The sequence below is a fragment of the Epargyreus clarus genome, unplaced genomic scaffold (assembly GCF_041222505.1).
Source record: "Epargyreus clarus isolate Ecla_fem2 unplaced genomic scaffold, WU_Ecla_fem_2.2 ptg000024l, whole genome shotgun sequence".
NCBI lineage: Eukaryota > Metazoa > Arthropoda > Insecta > Lepidoptera > Hesperiidae > Epargyreus > Epargyreus clarus.
In genome coordinates, this window is record NW_027332231.1 from 10,421,099 (window position 1) to 10,441,885 (window position 20,787).

The 20,787-nt window shown below is 33.9% G+C and overlaps 1 protein-coding gene across 4 annotated transcripts in view; it reads left to right on the plus strand.

The window, feature by feature from the left end:
* Positions 1-20,787, plus strand: part of LOC140752462 (aldehyde dehydrogenase, dimeric NADP-preferring) — a 59,520-nt gene that overhangs the window by 16,675 nt on the left and 22,058 nt on the right. For 2 of the 4 annotated variants that reach the window (XM_073086768.1, XM_073086766.1), the window contains exons 2-3: positions 18,392-18,435; positions 19,026-19,265. In XM_073086768.1, the coding sequence (XP_072942869.1) occupies positions 18,392-18,435; positions 19,026-19,265 (284 nt within the window). Of the gene's footprint in view, positions 1-797; positions 925-13,804; positions 13,965-18,391; positions 18,436-19,025; positions 19,266-20,787 lie in introns of those variants that run through there. The other 2 variants (XM_073086769.1, XM_073086770.1) reach the window with 2 other exon arrangements.

Below are 20,787 nucleotides of genomic sequence, written 5' to 3' on the forward strand. Positions count from 1 at the left end.
GGCGAAATATAATTTAAACTATGTAGAGTCTTTCTAGATGTAAACACAAGTATAAATAGTTGAATTGCCTTATAAGAATCTTATACGAGTAAATAAATATACAGTTTGTTGTGAAGCACAGTATCGAAACATTCTATCAATACCTAAAATAATATCATGAACTGTAAAAGATTAACGTCCTTCTTTAAATACAAAAAGGTGTGAAATCATAACAGAATCGATGACGCCTATCCTAGAACGTCGTCATAGAACTGTAATTCACAACGCTTCTATACGGATATGTAATGTTCTTCATGCATCTGTATGACATTTATGTAGGAATCTCATTCTTTGGCACGCCCGTAATCCAAATTTCTTGCAAAATTTTAGTATCTGAGGTATAATTAGAATCGTCTAAATTGTGGTATTGACATAAGTAAGCTGCATTTTTACCAGTCCTACTTTTTGTGTTCATAATAAATCTCCTTTATTAATTGTATTGAATTCACAAATGTTGTCAGAGCTCTTGGACAGTGATAGTGTCATCTGTAAAAGAAGCTTAAATAGGATTACATAAGTGTCTACAGTACACACATTATTACAAAAATAGATGTAGAGGTAGTGTCGCCGTGTTCTAACGACGAGAATTCACACTATACAATATCCACAGACCTGTAAATTCTGTAATTAATCTGTGACAATGTCGCACGCACAACAAATATTTTCTACAGCAGTTCTATGAAGTACACATTAGCATGTCTTCGTAATCAATGAATTTCGGTGGAGTGGTGCCGCGAATGTCGCGAGAGCGTTGCCACGGCGTGACAGTGACAATGAGTCCGCCGGCGCCGCACGCCGCGCTCAGCGGTGTCGCGACACTATTCGTAGACGTACACTCGCGGACACCACGTGACACTGTTATTGATGTTGACAAAGTGTGTGACGGTAAGGTTTTTTGTTATTAAAAACCGGACCGAGTTGTTAAGCTCAGTTAGCATTTTTTAGTGAATCCTGTGTAGTGATAAATTAAATAAAATGTAGTTGTAAACATGTTTTTGCTTACGACCGTGTTTTTAAAACTTTTGGTTGTTTATTAAACTTAATTTTATGCAATTTTGGCATGGTATACGTAGTAAATATTGCAACGTTTAGTCTTCAGTTACTTAATATTAATTAATTTTTATTTTTGATGTTTTGTACAGATGTATTTTGTATTGTAATAAACATACAAAGAGCCTGTTAAAAAAGACACACTGCAATAATTAAAGTGGCGACTGCGGCTCATAGACATCTACACCAATTTACAAATAGTTAGAGCTTGTATTCAAAAAAACTGCAGATTAAATCTAACTTAGTCCTCTGATGAAACAACACATCTGTGGCCGAACGCAATTAGAGTTAAAGGTTTTTTTTATATAATTGAACAAACATGTGTACCTATAGTCCAATGGGTAATAAGTCCCTCTCGCTCATGAGCACACATGTTCTCTAACCTAACCTAACCTGTCTCTACAAAACAAAGACTTTTTACATGGATTTTTTTTTTTTTATAATATAAGAGTAGCAGACGAGCATGCAATCCACCTGATGGTAAGTGGCTACTGCCGCCCATGGACATCTGTAATAAACCCCAGATAGGATTAGATATTCCTACCTGAGGTCGGTCATACATGCGCCGCTACCCCTGAGGACTAAGCTGGAATGCCTCGGAAAACTCTTTCTCCCAAAGAATTTCTCAAAGTAATTACAGATGGGTTGCCACTCCTAAAGTTTGAGATGGTCGTTTCATATGCAATTATCCGGCACCCACACCCTTATCGAAACTTACAACTGAAACTAGAAATACGTGTGGTGGATAGTACCACTGTGGTCAAACTAAACTGATTACCACTTTTCAGGTTTCATCATCAACCACTTACTGTCCCACTGCTGGGCACGGGTCTCCTCTCAGAATGAGAAGGATTAGGCCATAGTCCACCGCGCTGGCCAAGTGCGTATTGGTAGACTTCACATACCTATAGGCTTTTTTTATATATATATATATATCTCAGGTATGCAGGTTTCCTCACGATGTTTTCCTTCACCGTTTAAGCAAGAGATAATTAATTTCTAATACGCACATAAATTTGAAAATCAGAGGTGCGTGCCTGGGATTTGAACCTCGGACCCCTCGATCGAGAGGCCGCGTTTCTTAACCACTAGGCTATCACTGCTTTTTCAGGTTTAATTGTTATTAATTTAATAAAGTAGAGGTGTAGATGTCGGCTGACTTACACATAAGGCGAGCTAAATCTTCAGGACTGGAACCGTACCTGTGATCGGCTTATGATTGGCCCCTTTTTTATAGAGCTGGTTATTTGGGTATGACAAAGGGCGGCAACGACCACTCACCATCAGATGGACTGGAACCTCGAAAGGAAACAGAAAACAGAAAGGATTCTGACCAAAATACATAAGATACAAGAAGGTTTATATGCACAAAAAATCGCATTGCACAATTTTGTAATTCAATGCACATGACATACTTATGCTCATTTGCAGTTTAAAAGTAAATTGCAAATGAAAGTAAACAGGTCAATGCCTTATCAATATTTTTAATTTTTAAATTGCGTTGTAAGTAAAGAAATTTCACTTTTACTATTATGTAATAATATTTATAGGTAGGTACTTAGACTCTTAAAAGCAATTAGTGATATTATGTTTAGGGTTAATTATCCAATTAACTAATTTTTAATTTCATTTAATAGTATTTTTAAATCCATAAATGTCTTCATTAGTACTAAAATAGTCATTTTAATTAATTTTATTTATTATTATAAATTATATATATATATTATATATTTTATATATATATATATATTAATTATATATATATATATATATATATATATATATATATATATATAATGTGACGGATAGGGCTCAGGTTGTAATCCCGGTGATGCAAATACCTATGTATCTTGTATAAAGATACAGTAGTGTGTGTCACACAATTCTAGAGAAATAAAGATAAAATTGTTTAAGGAACAATTTTGTAACGAGAAAGCAAAGCAGATTCGACAAGCAAATATCTTAACTACGTTACTACCGTTAACTACATCTGAGCATCATCATCATTATTTTGATTTCAAAAGAAGCAGTGGTAGAGCCAGCATAATTCCGGGGAAACCATAACAGCATAACACCGAGGATACCGCTAGACTTATTTCTAGCGTGACGTTTAATACATTTCGGTGGAAGACTGTGAATGCCGACTGATTTTCATATAAGACGATCATCTTAGTCCACAGGAATAAACTGTTTTATATAAGTGCCCATAAGTCATAAGTGGCAGTGACAACATATCGTCAGGTGGTCTGCATCTTGTTTGCTCGAAATTTGAGAATTTTTGCCAGTTACAAATGGACAAATTTCGATCTTTATTTACCAAAAAAATTATAGATTGATTATTTTTGTTATTTATAATTATGTGCACTTACTAATGCTTACGACAGCGTAATCTATATCCAAAGATAAGCATCTTAAGTAAGAAAAATACTACTAGTATTTCCGTGTGAAAATTAGATATTTAAATATTCTACCTTGATCGATTGGCATCTTCACTAGGAAGTAATTATTTCTGGTTTCGCATAAATTAAACATTAACTAGGCATAAATTCGCATTACGACGAATTAATAACATAAAAAAGCGTTTTAATAAAAAGATAACAATTTTGTTCTATACCCGCTCCGTGGTAAAAAGCTTTAGATGTATGCAGTGTGTATATTTATTTATTTATTTATTGTCAAATAGAACGGTTTCGCAGAACCAATTATACTAATTGACACACACACAAATTAAATTATGTTATAAAACAATTTGATGTGAACATAAAGAATAAATACATAATAAATATTGAAATTTTATTCTTATATTGTTAAGCTTTTTCTAACAACAATCAAATTATAAATGCTAATTATCCACTTTGATAAATCTCTATGTAAAAACTGCACATCAAGTTATCTTAATGACTAAATACTGACATCATAGCAATAAACTTGTCAACGCTTCATTGTCACACTGCTCGGCTTGGGTCAAATCAAATCAAATCAAAATTTTTTATTCAAAATAGGTTCTTTACAGATCACTTTTTGAATGTCAAAGCAACTACCACCACTTCACAAGGTGTTTCGTTATGGAGAAGAAGCGGCGAAAGAAACTCCATAACACACATCTTTTAAAAAAAATGTTTTTGACAATGTTAACTTAACGTAATGGTACATGTGGAGCTGGAGCTAATTCAGACCACACCGTTTTGTCAGTCAAATAATCACTTACTTTATAGTACGCTTTTTTACATAGCGTTAGTTTAACGACATGTTTAAACTTTTTTTCTGTGAGATTCAAAATGTGGTCGGGTATTTTATTGTAGTAGCGAATACAGTTGCCCACGAAAGATCTAGCCACCTTACATAATCTACGTTTAGGAATTACTAATTTATTTCTATTTCTGGTATTAAAGTTATGGTGGTTACTATTTCTTTCAAACATCTCCTTTTGAGAAGGGTTCAGGCCTTAATCCACCGCGCGGGCCAAGTGCGTATAAACACCACACAGAGAGAACTTGTTCTTAAAGAACTCTCACATGTGTACGGTGAAGAAAAATATAGTGGGGGTTCCTCTAGATATTTTTATTCAAAATAATAATTAAGCTTTAATTCGCACATAACTACTAAAAATGGAACAATTGGAACCGCGGACCCGCTGATTAAAACGACGGGTTTTAACCGCTATCACTGTTCTTTGTTAAAATAATCTGTTACCAACTCATTTATTATTCCGTTCATCGAAGACTATAAGTTGCATTCTTTAGTCCTTAGGTGTTGCATATGTTAATAAACAATTATGAGTTAAACAATGAAAATTATATATAATTCTACCTAACAACATGTATGATTGTATTCGTCAGAAACAAAAGAACAATAAACTAACAATGAATGTTTATAAACCTCGATGCCGCCGTTTCTTAACAGCAGTGTGCAAATAAATTTATATCAAATATGTTTTAAAAAAACAAGCTTTATCTTTAGATGTTTTTGTTTCTCGTATTGTACCCAAAAACCCTTTCATTTCATATCCATATCCTAACGGTTCTTAAAAAATAATTGGTATACCACATTGTATTTAGGGGCATATCACTTATATAATTATGGATATGTGTAGTTATATGCAACATATCAGCTCAATCAGTAGAAATCGGTTGAGATTTGACTCTCACAAAACAAACGAACTAACAAAGCAAGCTAATTAAAAGCTTGTAAAAAGCAAAACAACTTACACAAGGAAAACTTAACGAGAATTGGATGATTACTATGTTTACTGCTCCTACGTAAGGTACATCCCAAGAGATACGGTATGTGTGTCTTAAACAAGAGTCTTAAACTATCTGAGGCTGACCTGATATACTTAGATCTCTTTCTTCAGGATTTGCCATATCGACGACGAATTAGCAATAACTCGTAACTCAAAAAACGCTTCTTTACATAAGAAGAAACGCTACTTTAAAAAAGACAGAACGTATTGGCCACACTATAATTTTATATGTATATATTAATATTTGCTCAATTTTGAACCTAAGGACCCAGGTCCTTAAGCTTAAGACACCAGTGTCTTAAGGACGACCTGTGATAATTCATTTTAAGTCCAAATATGCAAAAACGAGTTATTGCTACTACATCGTCGATATGATATACATATGAGATAACCATTAGCAAGAGTGGCCTCACTACTGAAATGGAGTTCATGACCATCTACTTAAAAAAGCCATTAGTTGTCTTCTTTATTGCCTTACTAGTTTTTGCCCGCGGCTTCGCCCGCGTTTAAAAGAAAATAATATGACATACTAACATACATAAAACTGAAAATTCGTACCTTCATTGGAATGACAGTGGCGCCATTTGGCGAAAATTGATCGTACCAACTCTGAAACCTTCGTGGGTTCATGGACAACAACGTTGCTAAAGATCATCACTTGATCAAATGCATAGTTTACGATTCAATCCTCACTAATATCGATTAAAATAATCGACTTTTTGGTCCAAAAGATCGATTCGCCGATTAATCGATCTTAGATCGCCATCCCTAATTCCCGTGGGATTTCCGGGATAAAACTATCCTATGTCCTTTCTCGGGTTTTAGACTATCTTTGTACAAAATGTCATTAAAATCGGTTCAGTGGTTTTGGCGTGAAGAAGAGACAACCAGACAGACAGACAGACAGACAGACAGACAGACAGACAGACAGACAGACAGACAGGCAGAGTTACTTTCGGATTTATAATATTAGTAAGGATTACAATATAACAAAGATCATTACTGTGATTACTTAGTAGGTACAAACTTACCACGTAAACAAAGGTTACCACAAAATAATCTCACTCGTAAAGTTAATTAGAATTTACTGTGATGAGTCACATATATTTGTTAATGCTTCTTCGTGTTTACGTTTTCTTCCATTGCATTTAATTTCAGATGCATTTAGCATGTACCTGTGACTTTGTGACTAAGTTTTTTGTGAAAAAAGGTCAACTTCCAATAAAACATCTACTTGTGATCTCTACTGAAATGTTTTTTATTTGTTTTCTTACTTTTATTATAAGACAGGTGAGAGATTTTACATGGAAACCAGTTAATGGAATATCACTAAATCAGCGGGCTTTTCTATTATTGAAAGTAATTTTTTTCACGCATTATGTCTATTTCTACTTAATGTAACAGTGTTAAGCGCTACTGTATCCTGTTTTAAACAGTTTATTAAGGGAGAGGCACTTATACTTTTTTTAAAACTCGAGTCCTTAGTCTTATTCAATCTAGAGTTTATTACAGATATGAATGGGTAGCAGCATGCTTTAAAACAAAGCTGAGCGTCCCTTTACTCACTATAAAAACTATCACTATCAATATATATATATTTTCATTAAATAAGAAACCCTGAAGGTGAGCAAATCGTGAGAAAAGTAAAATTTTAAGAAAAAAAAGATAACTTGACGATTGCGTCCAAAATAAAAACAAGTTTATTAACCTCCAGGTAACTTTCAAAACAGGTAACCTTCAGGTTGTCGATGATCCTTCGATATGAGCTGAGAAGGAAAAAATGTTTTTTTGTGAAATTTAATTTGCCTAATCCGGTAGATTATTTAAATTAGACTCAACTGGAATTATCGATATTAAACTTCTTCCAATTTTTGTCCTCAAAGCCATTTTTTAACCGACTCCAGGTAAGGAATTTCTAACCTTACAGTAGGTTTCCATATATCGAGAATACTAAACACAAATACAAGACAAACATTAAAAAAGACTTTTTCAAAAAATCTATCAAACTAATTAGATTAAGTCCCCTAATATGTTAATATGTTCTGGCATAAATACTCGTATTAGAAGAGAATAGATATTTGAAAGTATTAAACATTATTTAATAACTAATTCAAATTTAATTACGCCGACACCAACGTCTTTGATTAATTACGATACCATTATTATCTAATCGTTCAGGCTAAATGAAATACTTTGGTCGTTTTATATCTTAATTGATAATTTAAATATTGTTTAAGACATGTAATAAACCCTATATATTTACATTCTCAATATATGTAAATTACACAAAAAAACACATCACATGGTGTAACCTTTTTGTAACGCGCATAAAAAATCTTAATTATACGAAATGATTATAAAGACATTCTTCGTAATAACACAGTAAAACATTACACAGCAATATCTTAACGTGGCACGCATAGTTATACTCGTTTAGAACAGTTGGTAATAGGATTAAACTGTAATTCCGTATTCTAACAAACGTACATTGAATTAATAACGTATTTGCATTCGGTGTATTGAATGATCTTCGGCCACACACGTACAGCTATTGTCCTAAGTTGACCACATATACCAGTGTTGATTGGGACACATTTCGTTGATAGATTTTTTATATCATACAAGTAGGAAACGAACTAGCAGTCCTACTGATTGTTCCTAAGATGGCAATTACTGAAACGCCTCTTAGAGTAAATATTTCTTCTTACCAAATCATTCAAGCCAGAGCACAGCAGCACTCAAAAGATACTAATGAATTAATAGTAGAATTATATTTATAAAGTAACTAACTTTAAGTAATCGTAAGGCTTTGAACGAAAAGTTTTCCGAAACATTATAAATGTCAAAACTACAAATGAATTAAAAAATCAACAACATTTTTGCTAAAGATGCTTTTAAAGTGCTATAAAGGTGAATTAAAAAGAAATAAAACTAGGACAATATTCCCACACAATGCGCCTCTATAAAGATCAACAAGTAAACTTTAATTTCCGTATATAAAGAGATCAATCCAGTTTTCAATTATCTTTTTAACATGCTTTTATTAGCTTCACCTATATGTATGTATGTTTGTGACTAAGTGCCAGCTTCTTACTGTTAGTATATGCAATTCATCGTGGGTTTTAATCCACGGTGAAATTTTTTTTTTAAATAGGTATATCGAACTAAAAATGAAAAATAAATATAGTTAAAAAAAAAACTTAAAAGCGTGCAGCGTTCCATTTATCAGTTTTCGAAAAGCGCCCCACCCCACACTTTTACCACAATTATACTATTTACTGTTCCTTAATTTATTCCTAGATTGAAATTATTTTCTACTTTTTAGTTGTTTTTTTCATAAAATCGTGTTTTCTAGATTTTTTTAAACTATAATTATTTACAAACTGATGTATGCAATAATCATTTGATATCGTGCACGCAATTATCCTGTCACAATCAGGGTGTCAACATGCGTACAAGTACATGCACCATGCTACGTGTCGCCCCATACAAATAGCATCAATGACGACAATCAATGATGACCATTTCGACATGGATATTGAAAGACTGGCGAAAATTGCCACACCTATTTCTGCCTTATTATATATAGATATGTATTCTGACTATAAGGGAAAAAATAGGTATCAAAAATAAAAATGAGAAACAAAATATGATCATGACATTTACCAAGCCTAGTGGTTACATCTCGGCCTCTCAGACGGGCTCCGAAGCTGAAATCCCAGTCATGCAACTTTGATTTATAAAAAGTATTGGAAATTAATTATCACTTGTTACTTATAATGGTGATGGAAAACATTTTAGGAAACCTTACACCCCTGAGTATTCTTTAAAATAGTGTTCTCAAAGGACAACACCCTTCAGTCTAAGAGGAAACCCGAAAACCGAGGAAATGGACTAATAATGCGTTGACGACTAAGCCAGTTTGGACTTGGGCAAAAGCGTAGAAAGCCAATTACAAGGAGTTCTAACTTTTTCTAATAAAGCAAATAGGTGCTGTAATGAACTCCGGTTGCGTTTCTTTGGAGATCCCGGAGTCCTCTACGCAGCGCCGAGGACGGCCACCGGGGGGGTTTTAGTGCGGTGAGAATCCCACATAACCACGTGCCGCTCCCACGGCATAGGGTACCTTTTGAAGGTTTTTGAAGAAAAAAAAAGGTGCTGTAATGAAAAGTAAATCTACATCAATGTAAATTTACAACACTGTGGTTTACTTTTACTACCAACGTTCCATAAATACGAATAAACTAAAATAATTGTAAATATAAATACGTTTTAGTATCTTAATTAAAGACCGTAAAACAATCCCATTGCTCCAGTAGCTAATAAAAAATAAATTGTATGTATGTATTCAAGTCGAGTTACCCACTTTTGCTAAATTGAACAGTGTTCAGGTTTTTTTAATAAAACGGATTTATGGACGCTTACAAATTAGGTAGGTAAATTAAAAAAATATCAACGTTACTTTAAAAAAATATAAACAATATCATTATCTGAAAGGAATTTAAAAATCTCAGGCACCTTCAAATTTAATGAGGAACCCGATTATTAGAAGCCATAAAATTAAAATCCACGCATATATACAAGCATACATTGGGCACCGCGTGCATCACATAAGCGTACAAAAAATCTCTATTTGACTTCTGAACATCTTATCCATCGACAGTGTAGTTCTGGTAACTTCATCAGACATACCCATATACATACTCGTAAGTAATAACGAAATGGAAGCGCTACACTTATTTCAACAGCACATTAATTATTCACGAGTAGACACGACAAAACCACTATTTTCACAGAAACACGTAGAACATTCGTCGAGAAGACTTAAGAAATATGTAATGTGAATGTTTGGGTTAAGCAACTTCTTGTTTATAAGATCGCTGATTACTATCATCAATAATATCGCGTCGTTTTTCGTTCTAATGGTTATATTTCGCATTAAATATTGACCAAATAGGGTAATCATTTATTGCGTAGGGACTTTCAAGATGGTGGCAGTAGTGAAAGATCGTAACGTCATACATGAGGCGTTAATCGCGGTATAAGTTTAAGGTGGTAGAACCCTTTGTGGTTCGACTCCGGCGGCACCACCACCACACCTATTTTACCTAATAATAGCAGTGTTAGGCGCTGCTGTTTTCCGGTTTGAAGGGTGTGGTAAGGGAGACAGACTTTTCCGAGGCGTTCCAGCTTGGTCCTCAGGGGTAGCAGCGCATCTGTGGCCGACCTCAGGTAGGAATATCTAATCCTATCTGGGGTTGATTACAGATGTCCAGGCGGCAGTGGCCACTTACCATCAGGTGGACTGCATGCTCGTCTGCTACTCCTATATTTAAAAAAAAAGGTATCTGTTTAAAGTTGCGGGGCAAATTTAAAGATGTTAACGAAGTCTCGGGCCTTAATACTGCCTGCTGAATCTACCGCCCACTTCTCCCCAGATAACAGGTCAACGAAAAATAAGGTATTTGCCTGTTCCCCTGAAGGGGCCCGCGACATCAGTTCCTACAATTTTGCCTCTCAGGAAATAAAGTCCCTTTTTAGACAACCATCGGCGATTTTTTTTATATTATCAACTTCTTTGAAACCCTGTGGCTTTGGGTTAAATTAGCGAGAATTATAACCACACCGCTGCATTTAATCAAACCTTAGTGGAACTCCTCTTCCATGTAGAGTTCGATCCAAGAGTTCATATTTTTTGCTGTTTCCAAAATATAATATGTACTAGTTTTTGCCCGCGGCTTCGCCCGCGTTTAAAAAAAATAATATAACATACTAACATATAGGACAGTTTTTATCCCGGAAATCCCACGGGAACTAGAGATGGCGATCTAAGATCGATTAATCGGAGAATCGATCTTTTGGACCAAAAAAATCGATTATTTTAATCGATATTATTTATTTATTTTTATTTATTTATTTATTGTACGCCTTAAACTAAGGGTTACAAAGGGTAAACTTAATTAGTAAGGATTGAATCGTAAACTATGCATTCGATCAAGTGATGATCTTTAGCAAAGCTGTTGTCAAAGCCCACGACGGTTCCAGAGTTGGTACGACCAATTTTCGCCAGATGGTGCCACTGTCGTTTCAATGAAGGTACGAATTTTCAGTTTTATGTATGTTAGTATGTCATATTATTTTCTTTTAAACGCGGGCGAAGCCGCGGGCAAAAACTAGTGCCTAATAATTTTAAGATAATTTAATATGCATAAGATACCTACTAAGCGTACGTAGCCTGAACTGCATCGCGCACCGTTTTACACGGCGCGGTTTACCGTGAACTTAATATTGGAAGGTAAACAGCAATTCAATTAGGTAATTCGGTATTGCAAAGCAAGGGTCCATTTAATTAATACACTACACTTGAAACACTATAAATGATTTCAAAAAAGAAAAGGTATATCGGCATCTTTTTACATAGACTCCTACCTAAGTCATATACCAATTTACCTCTTTTTAGTAGAAAATATGAGAAAATTTTTCCTCGATTTATTTTTCGAAATTATTTAAACTTGATTTTGAGGTAGCAGAACCCACTGTGGTCCGACACCGGCGGCACCACCCCTAAACTAGGTGTATCGTTTCTGCGTAATAAAAACAGTGTTAAGCGCTGCTGTGTTCTGGTTTGAAGGTGGTAAAGAACAGACTTTGCCGAGGCATTTGAGGTTAGTCGTCAAGGGTGAGAGCCACAGATGTATGGCCAACCTGAAGTACGAATCCAAACTTATCTTATTTGGGGTTGATTACAGATGTCCATAGGCGGCAGCAGCATATCAGGTGGACTGCATTGTCGTCTCTTTACTCTTATATTATAATTTTTTTTTTGTTTGTATAAAGTACCAAGTGTACTAATAGGTTCTTTATATTAATTACGATCTAGCCTAATTTATGACTAATGAGTAATTCTACGCCAACTTAAACTGCTAAATAATCATATAATGAAGGTGGCGTCCTCTGACACTGCACTTCTTTGTTTTACCACATAAGGGAGTAGACACATTGTTCTTGTGTTCTATAATGTTCACTTATCACTATTTCACTAACACTACACTGTGTCATGGCACAAGCTCAAATTTAGTCCGTTTGAGTCTTCTCACTAGGTCCGTTGTATCGAGGAGCTGGATCGCCTCGATATTGACGTGATGATGAAGTCTTTTTTGATGACCTTCTGCATATGTACTGATTACTTTTTTGACAAGGTCTACTTTAAGGTCCCGATGTAGATCTTCATTCAAGGTGCATTTGCCAACCTATTATTACACACTATTACACAGCTCCTAGTCTTCGTTAACCCACTTAAAAATTAGGAATTATCTCATAACCAGGCTTTTAAATGCAAATATCCTGTATTTGCTGCAACGCCTTGAAAGCGAAGTTATGCAAAGGTTAGTTCTATTATGTAGCTAGTTAGCTACACATACTGTCATTGAAATGAATAGCTATTTAGAAAACTAACCTTACATTTTAAACAAAGTAACTATTTCAAAAGTTAAAGGTTAGCAGCTTCATACTTTAAAGATTTTACCTAAGAATCCTATTGAAAATATGTTACAGTTGGAAATAGTTGCAGAAGTACATCTAATTTATAAATTCTACCAACTTTCTTAAAAAAAACTATTTTTATAAAAAAGTAAACCTGATTCATTAAGAATATGTAAATATATATTTTATAGATGATATATTTACAGCTAAACTATAATCATCTTCATCAATAACTCATTAATCTTCCTTATATTACTTTTTCAATGTTATATAATTATTATACCGAAAGGTAGAGTTCGACTAGGGTGGTCTCACTCATTTCCGTCTCACTCATTTCTTTTCTACTTTATCATCTTCTCTATTTATTAAAGATATCAGTAATGGTGATCTGAGGAAAATGGCATATAACCGCCGTAGTAACATAGGTAACTTGTAACTCATACCTATCATATAAAATATACTACCTCAAATGGACACTATATTATACATAGGACTACACATAAGAAAAAACGAAAAGGATACATATGTCTGACACAATATTTTATTAGTCTTTGTGTAATTTGTAATTTAAAATTAAAAGTTGATATGTTTATTAATTTGTTTAACAGCGCTACCTAGTGTTGATTCTAAAAACTTGTATAACAAATCTCCATACAAGAAACCATGCCATCTAGCGACAAACTTTAAAATTACTTGGTTGCGTTTAGTGCTTACGTATCAACTGCACATGTAGCAGTAATATGTTTTCGTATATCATGTCACAGAATTTTACAAAATTTACAACATGTTAACATTCAAATAAATATTTAACATAAATAAATATCGACATTATGGTGATATCTCATACTATGTTGTTGAACGCCTGTGATTAATGAAAAATACTGCAGCATGCACTAAACGCTGCTCGACTTTGACATTGCCAAAACTGACAGGGACTGTCAAAGTCAAATAAAACAGCTGAATCAGTCAGTACCTAGCTAATAAAAAAATAGTCTGTGGTTGGTGGTCAGGCGGTCGAGTGTCGCTTTGAATGAATCAGATAATCAGTTGATTGACATTGTAGTTTGACGTTGGTGTCCGTACGGAGTGAAATTATACACAAGTTAATTTACTTTTTAAATTTGTTTCTTTGCTTTTACGATGACGTTGGGTAAGTTATTTCATTTTAAATATGTAGTACGTTAAAATATTAACAAGTTTTATCAATATCGTGTAATAAGTGGAAAGTATGAGTATATATTTTCGAAACAAGTAAACAAGTAACAAACTGTTGGCATAACTATAGGAAGTATTGTTTTACACGAATGAATAGGCTTACATAAATAAAGTTGAACTAGGCTTACTCTAAAATTTGACTTACTCAGTTTTTTTTTATTTTTGTTGTGATTTTAAACGTTTTGTGTTGTGTTGGGTTGTGATTTTAAAATATATTTTTAACAATATTAAAATTCTAAATTACATTTTTTAACGTATCTTGGTATATAAGTATCAAGTCTTTGTTGTGTCGTAATATAATTTGACCTCATTTCCAAAAAGGAGGTACATATAATATGTTTTTAATTTTTATGTGTTTGTACTACTTAGTCTCATACCTACAGTACATAATTTTATGTGTATTTGTGTAATCAGGAAATTCAATGACATTATAGCATGAATGTTCATTTAACTCAGCAAATGTAAAATGGTGTAATATCATTATTTACACAAGGAAAGAATGGGGATAGGAACTAACTAATATATAAATAATAATGTTCATTTTCTTTATGATACTAAATTTTCCTGTTTTGGTTGGTGCTAGTTTTTCAAAGAAAATTGATTTTTAAAAAAGAAAACGGCTTACTTAAGGATACAATTACAAACTTAATTATCAGGAGTGTCAACACATCTGCGATGGGAAGGTAGAATCCTTACTCAATATGGAGTTATATAAAAAGAAATTATTATTATTGGTACAAAAATAAAACCAATGAACCCAAAGCAAACAAATCAATAACAAAAAGGTTTGAAATACGTATTGAAGTATGTAACTCTGCCACATAAACCGGTCTAATGTGTGGTAGTTTATTGGTTGATTGCATACATTTTAAATTTAGAACAGGATCTGTTCTATTTAGGAATGCATCATTTTCCTTTCTATAAAATGTTGCTTCATTTCAAAATTTAAAATGTATTGTGATAGTTGTGAATATATTGATAATTTAGTATTAAATATGTTAAATTCATTCATTATGAAATTAATTAATTATGAATTCATTAATTTTGAAGGTGGTAGAACCCCTTGTGGTTCGACTCCGGCGGCACCACTGCCACACCTATTTCTACCTAATAACAGCTGTGTTAGGCGCTGTTGTGTTCCGTTTTGAAGGGTGTGGTAAGGGATACATACTTTTTCGAGGCGTTCCGGCTTAGTCCTCAGGGGTAGAGGCGCATCTGTGGCCGACCTCAGGTAGGAATATCTAATCCTATATGGGGTTGATTACATATGTCCATGTGCGGCAGTAGTCAGTTACTATCAGGTGGGCTGCATGCTCGTCTGCTACTCCTATATTATAAAAAAAAATGAAATGGTAGACCTTCCTTGATTCTACTTTAGGCACACAGCATCACACATAATCCAATTTAACAACAGTTAAAAGTGCTAAGAGGAGCAAAGAGCAGTAGAAAGCCTGGCATGACAATGACTACTCACCATCAGGTGGACTGCATGTTTGCTACTACAGCATAATAAGAACATATCATTACACACGTCCCTCATTGGTAAATAACAATCATTATTACATAATGGCCTTTTTTAGGGTTCTGTGTACCCAAAGGGTAAAAACTGAACCCTATTACTAAGACTATGCTGTCTCTCCGTTTGTCATAATGTTCGATCTCCTAAACCCGAGTTTGACTTGCACTTGGCCAATTATTTACCTTTATTCTTGGCTTATGAAATAAAGTTGAATAATAAATCATGTATTATTTACATTTGTATGTTAATTGAATTATCACACACAGATTGTGGCGATTATTGAGTCCTTATCTATTTATCTTTCTAAAATTATCAACATTGTGATAATAGAATCTTATTATTTCAGATGTGAGTCTACAATGTTCGATCTTTTCTAGTGTTAATATGGCCATGCTAAATTTTGTACAGAAATTCAATTTGGTTTCTTATCACTATATTTAACAAATCTGAAATATGTTTTGTTATAAATTCAATGAAAAATTATAATTTCGCAATTTTGAAGGTGGTAGAACCCTATGTGGTTCGACTTCGGCGGCACCACCGCTGTATTCTAGTTTAAAGGGTGTGGTAAGGGAGACATACTTTTCCGAGGCGTTCCAGCTTAGTCCTCTATGGTAGTGGCGCACTTGTGGCCGACATCAGGTAGGAGTCCTATCTGGGGTAGATTACAGATGTCCATGGGCGGCAGTAGCCACTTACCATCAGGTGGACTGCATGCTTTTCTGCTACTCCAATATTATATTTAAAAAAAGATTAGGACATACTTCTATAGGCGCGTTGGGAGAAAAAATTAAAGTGAAATTCAGGTACTTGTAAATCGTCACACATAAATGACAGATGCAATGATCCTCAATGACATTCCGACCGTTGTTTATAAATCTGTAACTTTATTTTTATAGAGAATACTATTGTTCACTTAATATTATTAATTTATTCTGCATTGTTTCTTTATAAAATAATTATTACAACTTCTCTCATGTTTAACACCTTTTTGTCAGCGTCTACAAGTAATTATATTAAAGATAACAAGAATGATATATTTATTTAACACAGTCTAAAATATTTTTAATAAAATAACACAATTTTATTGTTAACTAGCTTTTGCACGCGGCTTCACCCGCGTTTAAAAGAAAATAATATAACGTACCTACTAACAAACATAAAACTGAAAATTAGTACCTTCAACTTTGCTAAAGATCATCACTTGATCAAATGCATAGTTTATGATTCAATCCTTACTAATATCGATTATAATAATCGATGTTTTGGGTACAAAAGATCGATTCTGCGATTAATCGATCTTAGATCGCCATCCCTAATTCCCGTGGGATTTCCGGGATAAAAACTATCCTATGTCCTTTCTCCCGAGAAAGGACATAAGATAGTCTAAGACCCGTCTTAGACTATCTTTGTACAAAATTTCATTAAAATCGGTTCAGTGATTTGGGCGTGAAGAAGAGACAACTAGACAGACAGACAGACAGACAGACAGAGTTGCTTTCGGATTTATAATATTAAGGAAGTAAGGATTAGTAAGGATAAAAAAACATTATGTATGTATATAAAAGGCACAGTACCAACAAAATTAACTAACGATAAATAATTGAAAAACATTTTATATATTTTACCTTATTACAATACCTATATGCTACGTATCACTTGGGTATAAGTCGGTATATTAGTATGTGTGTAATGTACGCTAATTTCCAAAACCGGTTTCAATGAAATTTTGTGCTCGTGTATTATTTTTATCATAAAAGTTAGGGTTTCTAAGGACCCAATGGGTTGCACTGTTTTCGGAAACTTTATTACTTATTTTTTTTACCTGACTTGAAAAAAGGAGGTTCTGTATGCGACCATTATCTTGTATATAAAATTCTCGTGTCACAATGTTAGTTACCGTACTCCTCCGAAACGGTTTTACCGATTTTCACCAAATTTTATATGCATATTTAGTATGTGAGAATCGGCTACTATTTTTCATACCCCTAAGTGATAAGGGTTGTTCACCCTTAACAGTTTTTTATTTATATGGCAACACAACGTTTGCCGGGTCAGCTAGTGTATATGCTAGAGATTTTGGTTCTGAAGTATTTGATGTCCAATAGGACCATGCATTACCCGTCTGCGTAGGGTAATTTTTTTAAACGTATAAACATATTATAATGTATCTATAGTCTGATTCATAATTAGGTGTCCAAAATGTAAACAAACAAATGTCACTGTCAAAATTAACAAGAAATAAAAACTTTCACAAACTCAACAAAAAACGAAAACTTTACAATTATTCACATTTTAACAAACGCGCTATGAAAATGATAATACATTTGAGTTCGATTACAGTCATGAAAATGAATAACATCAGCTACGAAACTTAAAAATGACGGCACAAGAAATGTTATGGGTTCCGGTTGTGTTACCATTATCACATTTTAATTTTCTACCATAAACCTTGTTTTTATTATTATTACTGTATGGAACGAAATTGAGGTAATATAAATATTAGAAAATGTGAATTGATCTTAATTTATTTAGATTATTATATTATTATCGTTGTATTAATTTAATATTGTCAAAAATAAGAAACTACCATTTGAAACATATTTTCTTGATAGGTCAACACCTTTGTTTACATTTTGGACACCTAATTATGAATCAGACTATACGTATGTCTAATTCATTGGTGTCAAAGGCGTGTGCCTTACAGCCCAAATGGTCTGACAGATTTTATTTATAAGGTGTCATTGGATTCGTCTTAATTGTGGGAAAGTAACTAATTTTAAGCAGTTCAGTTTTTTGTTTTTATAATAATTGGTAATTTAATATTTTTCCCTTTGTTGCAGGAACGTTAAATACATCGAAGCCAAAACCAGTGAATTTGGAAGAGGTAAATATAATAGTGGGACGATTAGGTACAATTCACATGTAATTACAGTACACAAAAACAATTACTTGCAGCTATTAGTACTTATCATGTAATCTACCAAATTTATGCGCTGAGAACAAGATACGATAATTTTAAATGCTAAACTCGTATTATAATCCCTTTAAATGTATAATTAAGTGTGTTGGATTGAACAAAAACAATGTCATTTACTTTATATATTTTAATTTATTTTTGTAAAGTTGCATATAGGTATATTTTACATAAAAAAGTCTCGTACGATCTGACTGATATAAATTGTTTTTACTTGATTCTTAGAGTACGGATGAATTTGTAAGGTTTTTGAGGTTGGTGCTAGGTGTCCATGGGTTGAAGCACAGACCTATGTCTGTGGGTTGAAGTAAAGACAGATCGTCTCTTTACTTTATAGATGTTAAGGAACTTATATTTAAGTAGATTTTTAACACCATCATCATTAACATATACACAAGGATTGACAATCTCCATTTAAGGACAATGATGGCAATTTGCCTGAGATCCTAATTATTATTTTTTTACAGAAATTTTATATATTTATTTTTCATTCCAAATAGGTAGTCCAAAAAGCTCATGACACCTTCAGCCGAGGAGTCACCAGGCCCCTAGAATGGAGACGTCAGCAACTCAAGAATCTTCTGCGCATGTACGAGGAGAACTCCAGCGCAATGGTCGCTGCTCTCCAAAAGGACCTCAGAAGGAGCAAGACCGAAGCCATTCTTCTAGAAGTAGACTACCTCATGAATGACTTGAGGAATCTTCTTCACAATTTCGATGATTGGTCTAAGCCGGAGAAGGTGAGTACATAAGTTTCAACTTCAAAAAAAATATTTTATTTGTATATTACACACATGAATGATTACAAAATATGTGCCTATTTGAACGGTAGAGCCAGTATAATGTGACTTGCGTTGTACCACCGCCACATCCATTTCTAGCGTGAACATAAGACTATCATCCTCAGGAGTGAGACCGCAACTATGATCGACCGGAAATACAACCTGTTTAATATGGAACTGATCACATATGTATGGACGCCAGTAACTACCCATCAGGTGGAAGCAAGCTTGTTTGCTTCTACAATCTTATAAAAAAAACCTTCTATTTTGCAATATTTAAAGCACCAAGCATAAAAAGATTATAGAAAAACACAATTCGTAGATTTATCAACTTAAACATTACGTAACTATCTATAATCTTGCTTTTTATTCATTAAGGTGTACGTAATCAAATCAAAACAAGTTATTTTTGTACAAGACGTAAGATGACTGGCAAGTTTCTCTTCGGCTATGAGATCATGGATGCTTTTTGTTAATCCGATCATAACACCATCCTTCGATTAAAAATAAAAGTAATAACTTTTATATCACGGCGTGCGTAAATTGACGTTTTACGCACGCTTCGCGTGCGCAAAACCCCCATTTCCGACCCCGTAATATAAAATTTTATACAACACGCGGACGAAAAATGTTTTTCTGACTCGTGTGATTGCAGTCCTCGCCTGCGGCTCGGCCTGCAAACTCACACTTGTCAGAAAAAAATTTTTCGTCCTCGTATTGTAATGTACTATTAAACGACGATTAGATATCCTCTATCCTTTAGATAGTTAAATATACAACGTTTTAAAAAAGTTCCACCTTTTATATGATCCACTTAAAACATTCGAGAAGGTGGTAGAACCCTTTGTGGTTCGACTCCGGCGGCACCACCGCCACACCTATTTCTACCTAATAACAGCAGTGTTAGGCGCTGCTGTGTTCCGGTTTGAAGGGTGTGGTAAGGGAGACAGACTTTTCCGAGGCGTTCCAGCTTAGTCCTCAGGGGTAGCGGCGCATCTGTGGCCGACCTAAGGTAGGAATATCTAATCCTATCTGGGGTTGATTACAGATGTCCATGGGCGGCAGTAGCCACTTACCATCAGGTGGACTGCATGCTCGTCTGCTACTCTGATATTATAAAAAAAAAAAAAAAAAACATAAATGTATGTCTTGCATGCATGCGTGTGTGTACGCGTGCGTATGTCTACGTCAGGCATAGATTAGTAAAGATACTTCGCCGCCTTGAAATTGAATGAAGCCACAAACGGCTTATTAGTAAGTTCTTGATAAATAAAAAACATTTTTAGAGAAAATTTACGAATAAATAAGTAATACTGCATAATTTACATAATAAATAAATATTTTTTTCAAATATTTTAGGGACATTTTAGCACGAAGACGTGGCAAAACTTTTTTACGCAACTATTTAAATTCTCAAAACTGGGTACATTTTCTTGTTAGGAATGAGTAATCTTTACTAATCTAGTCCACTTAAAACATA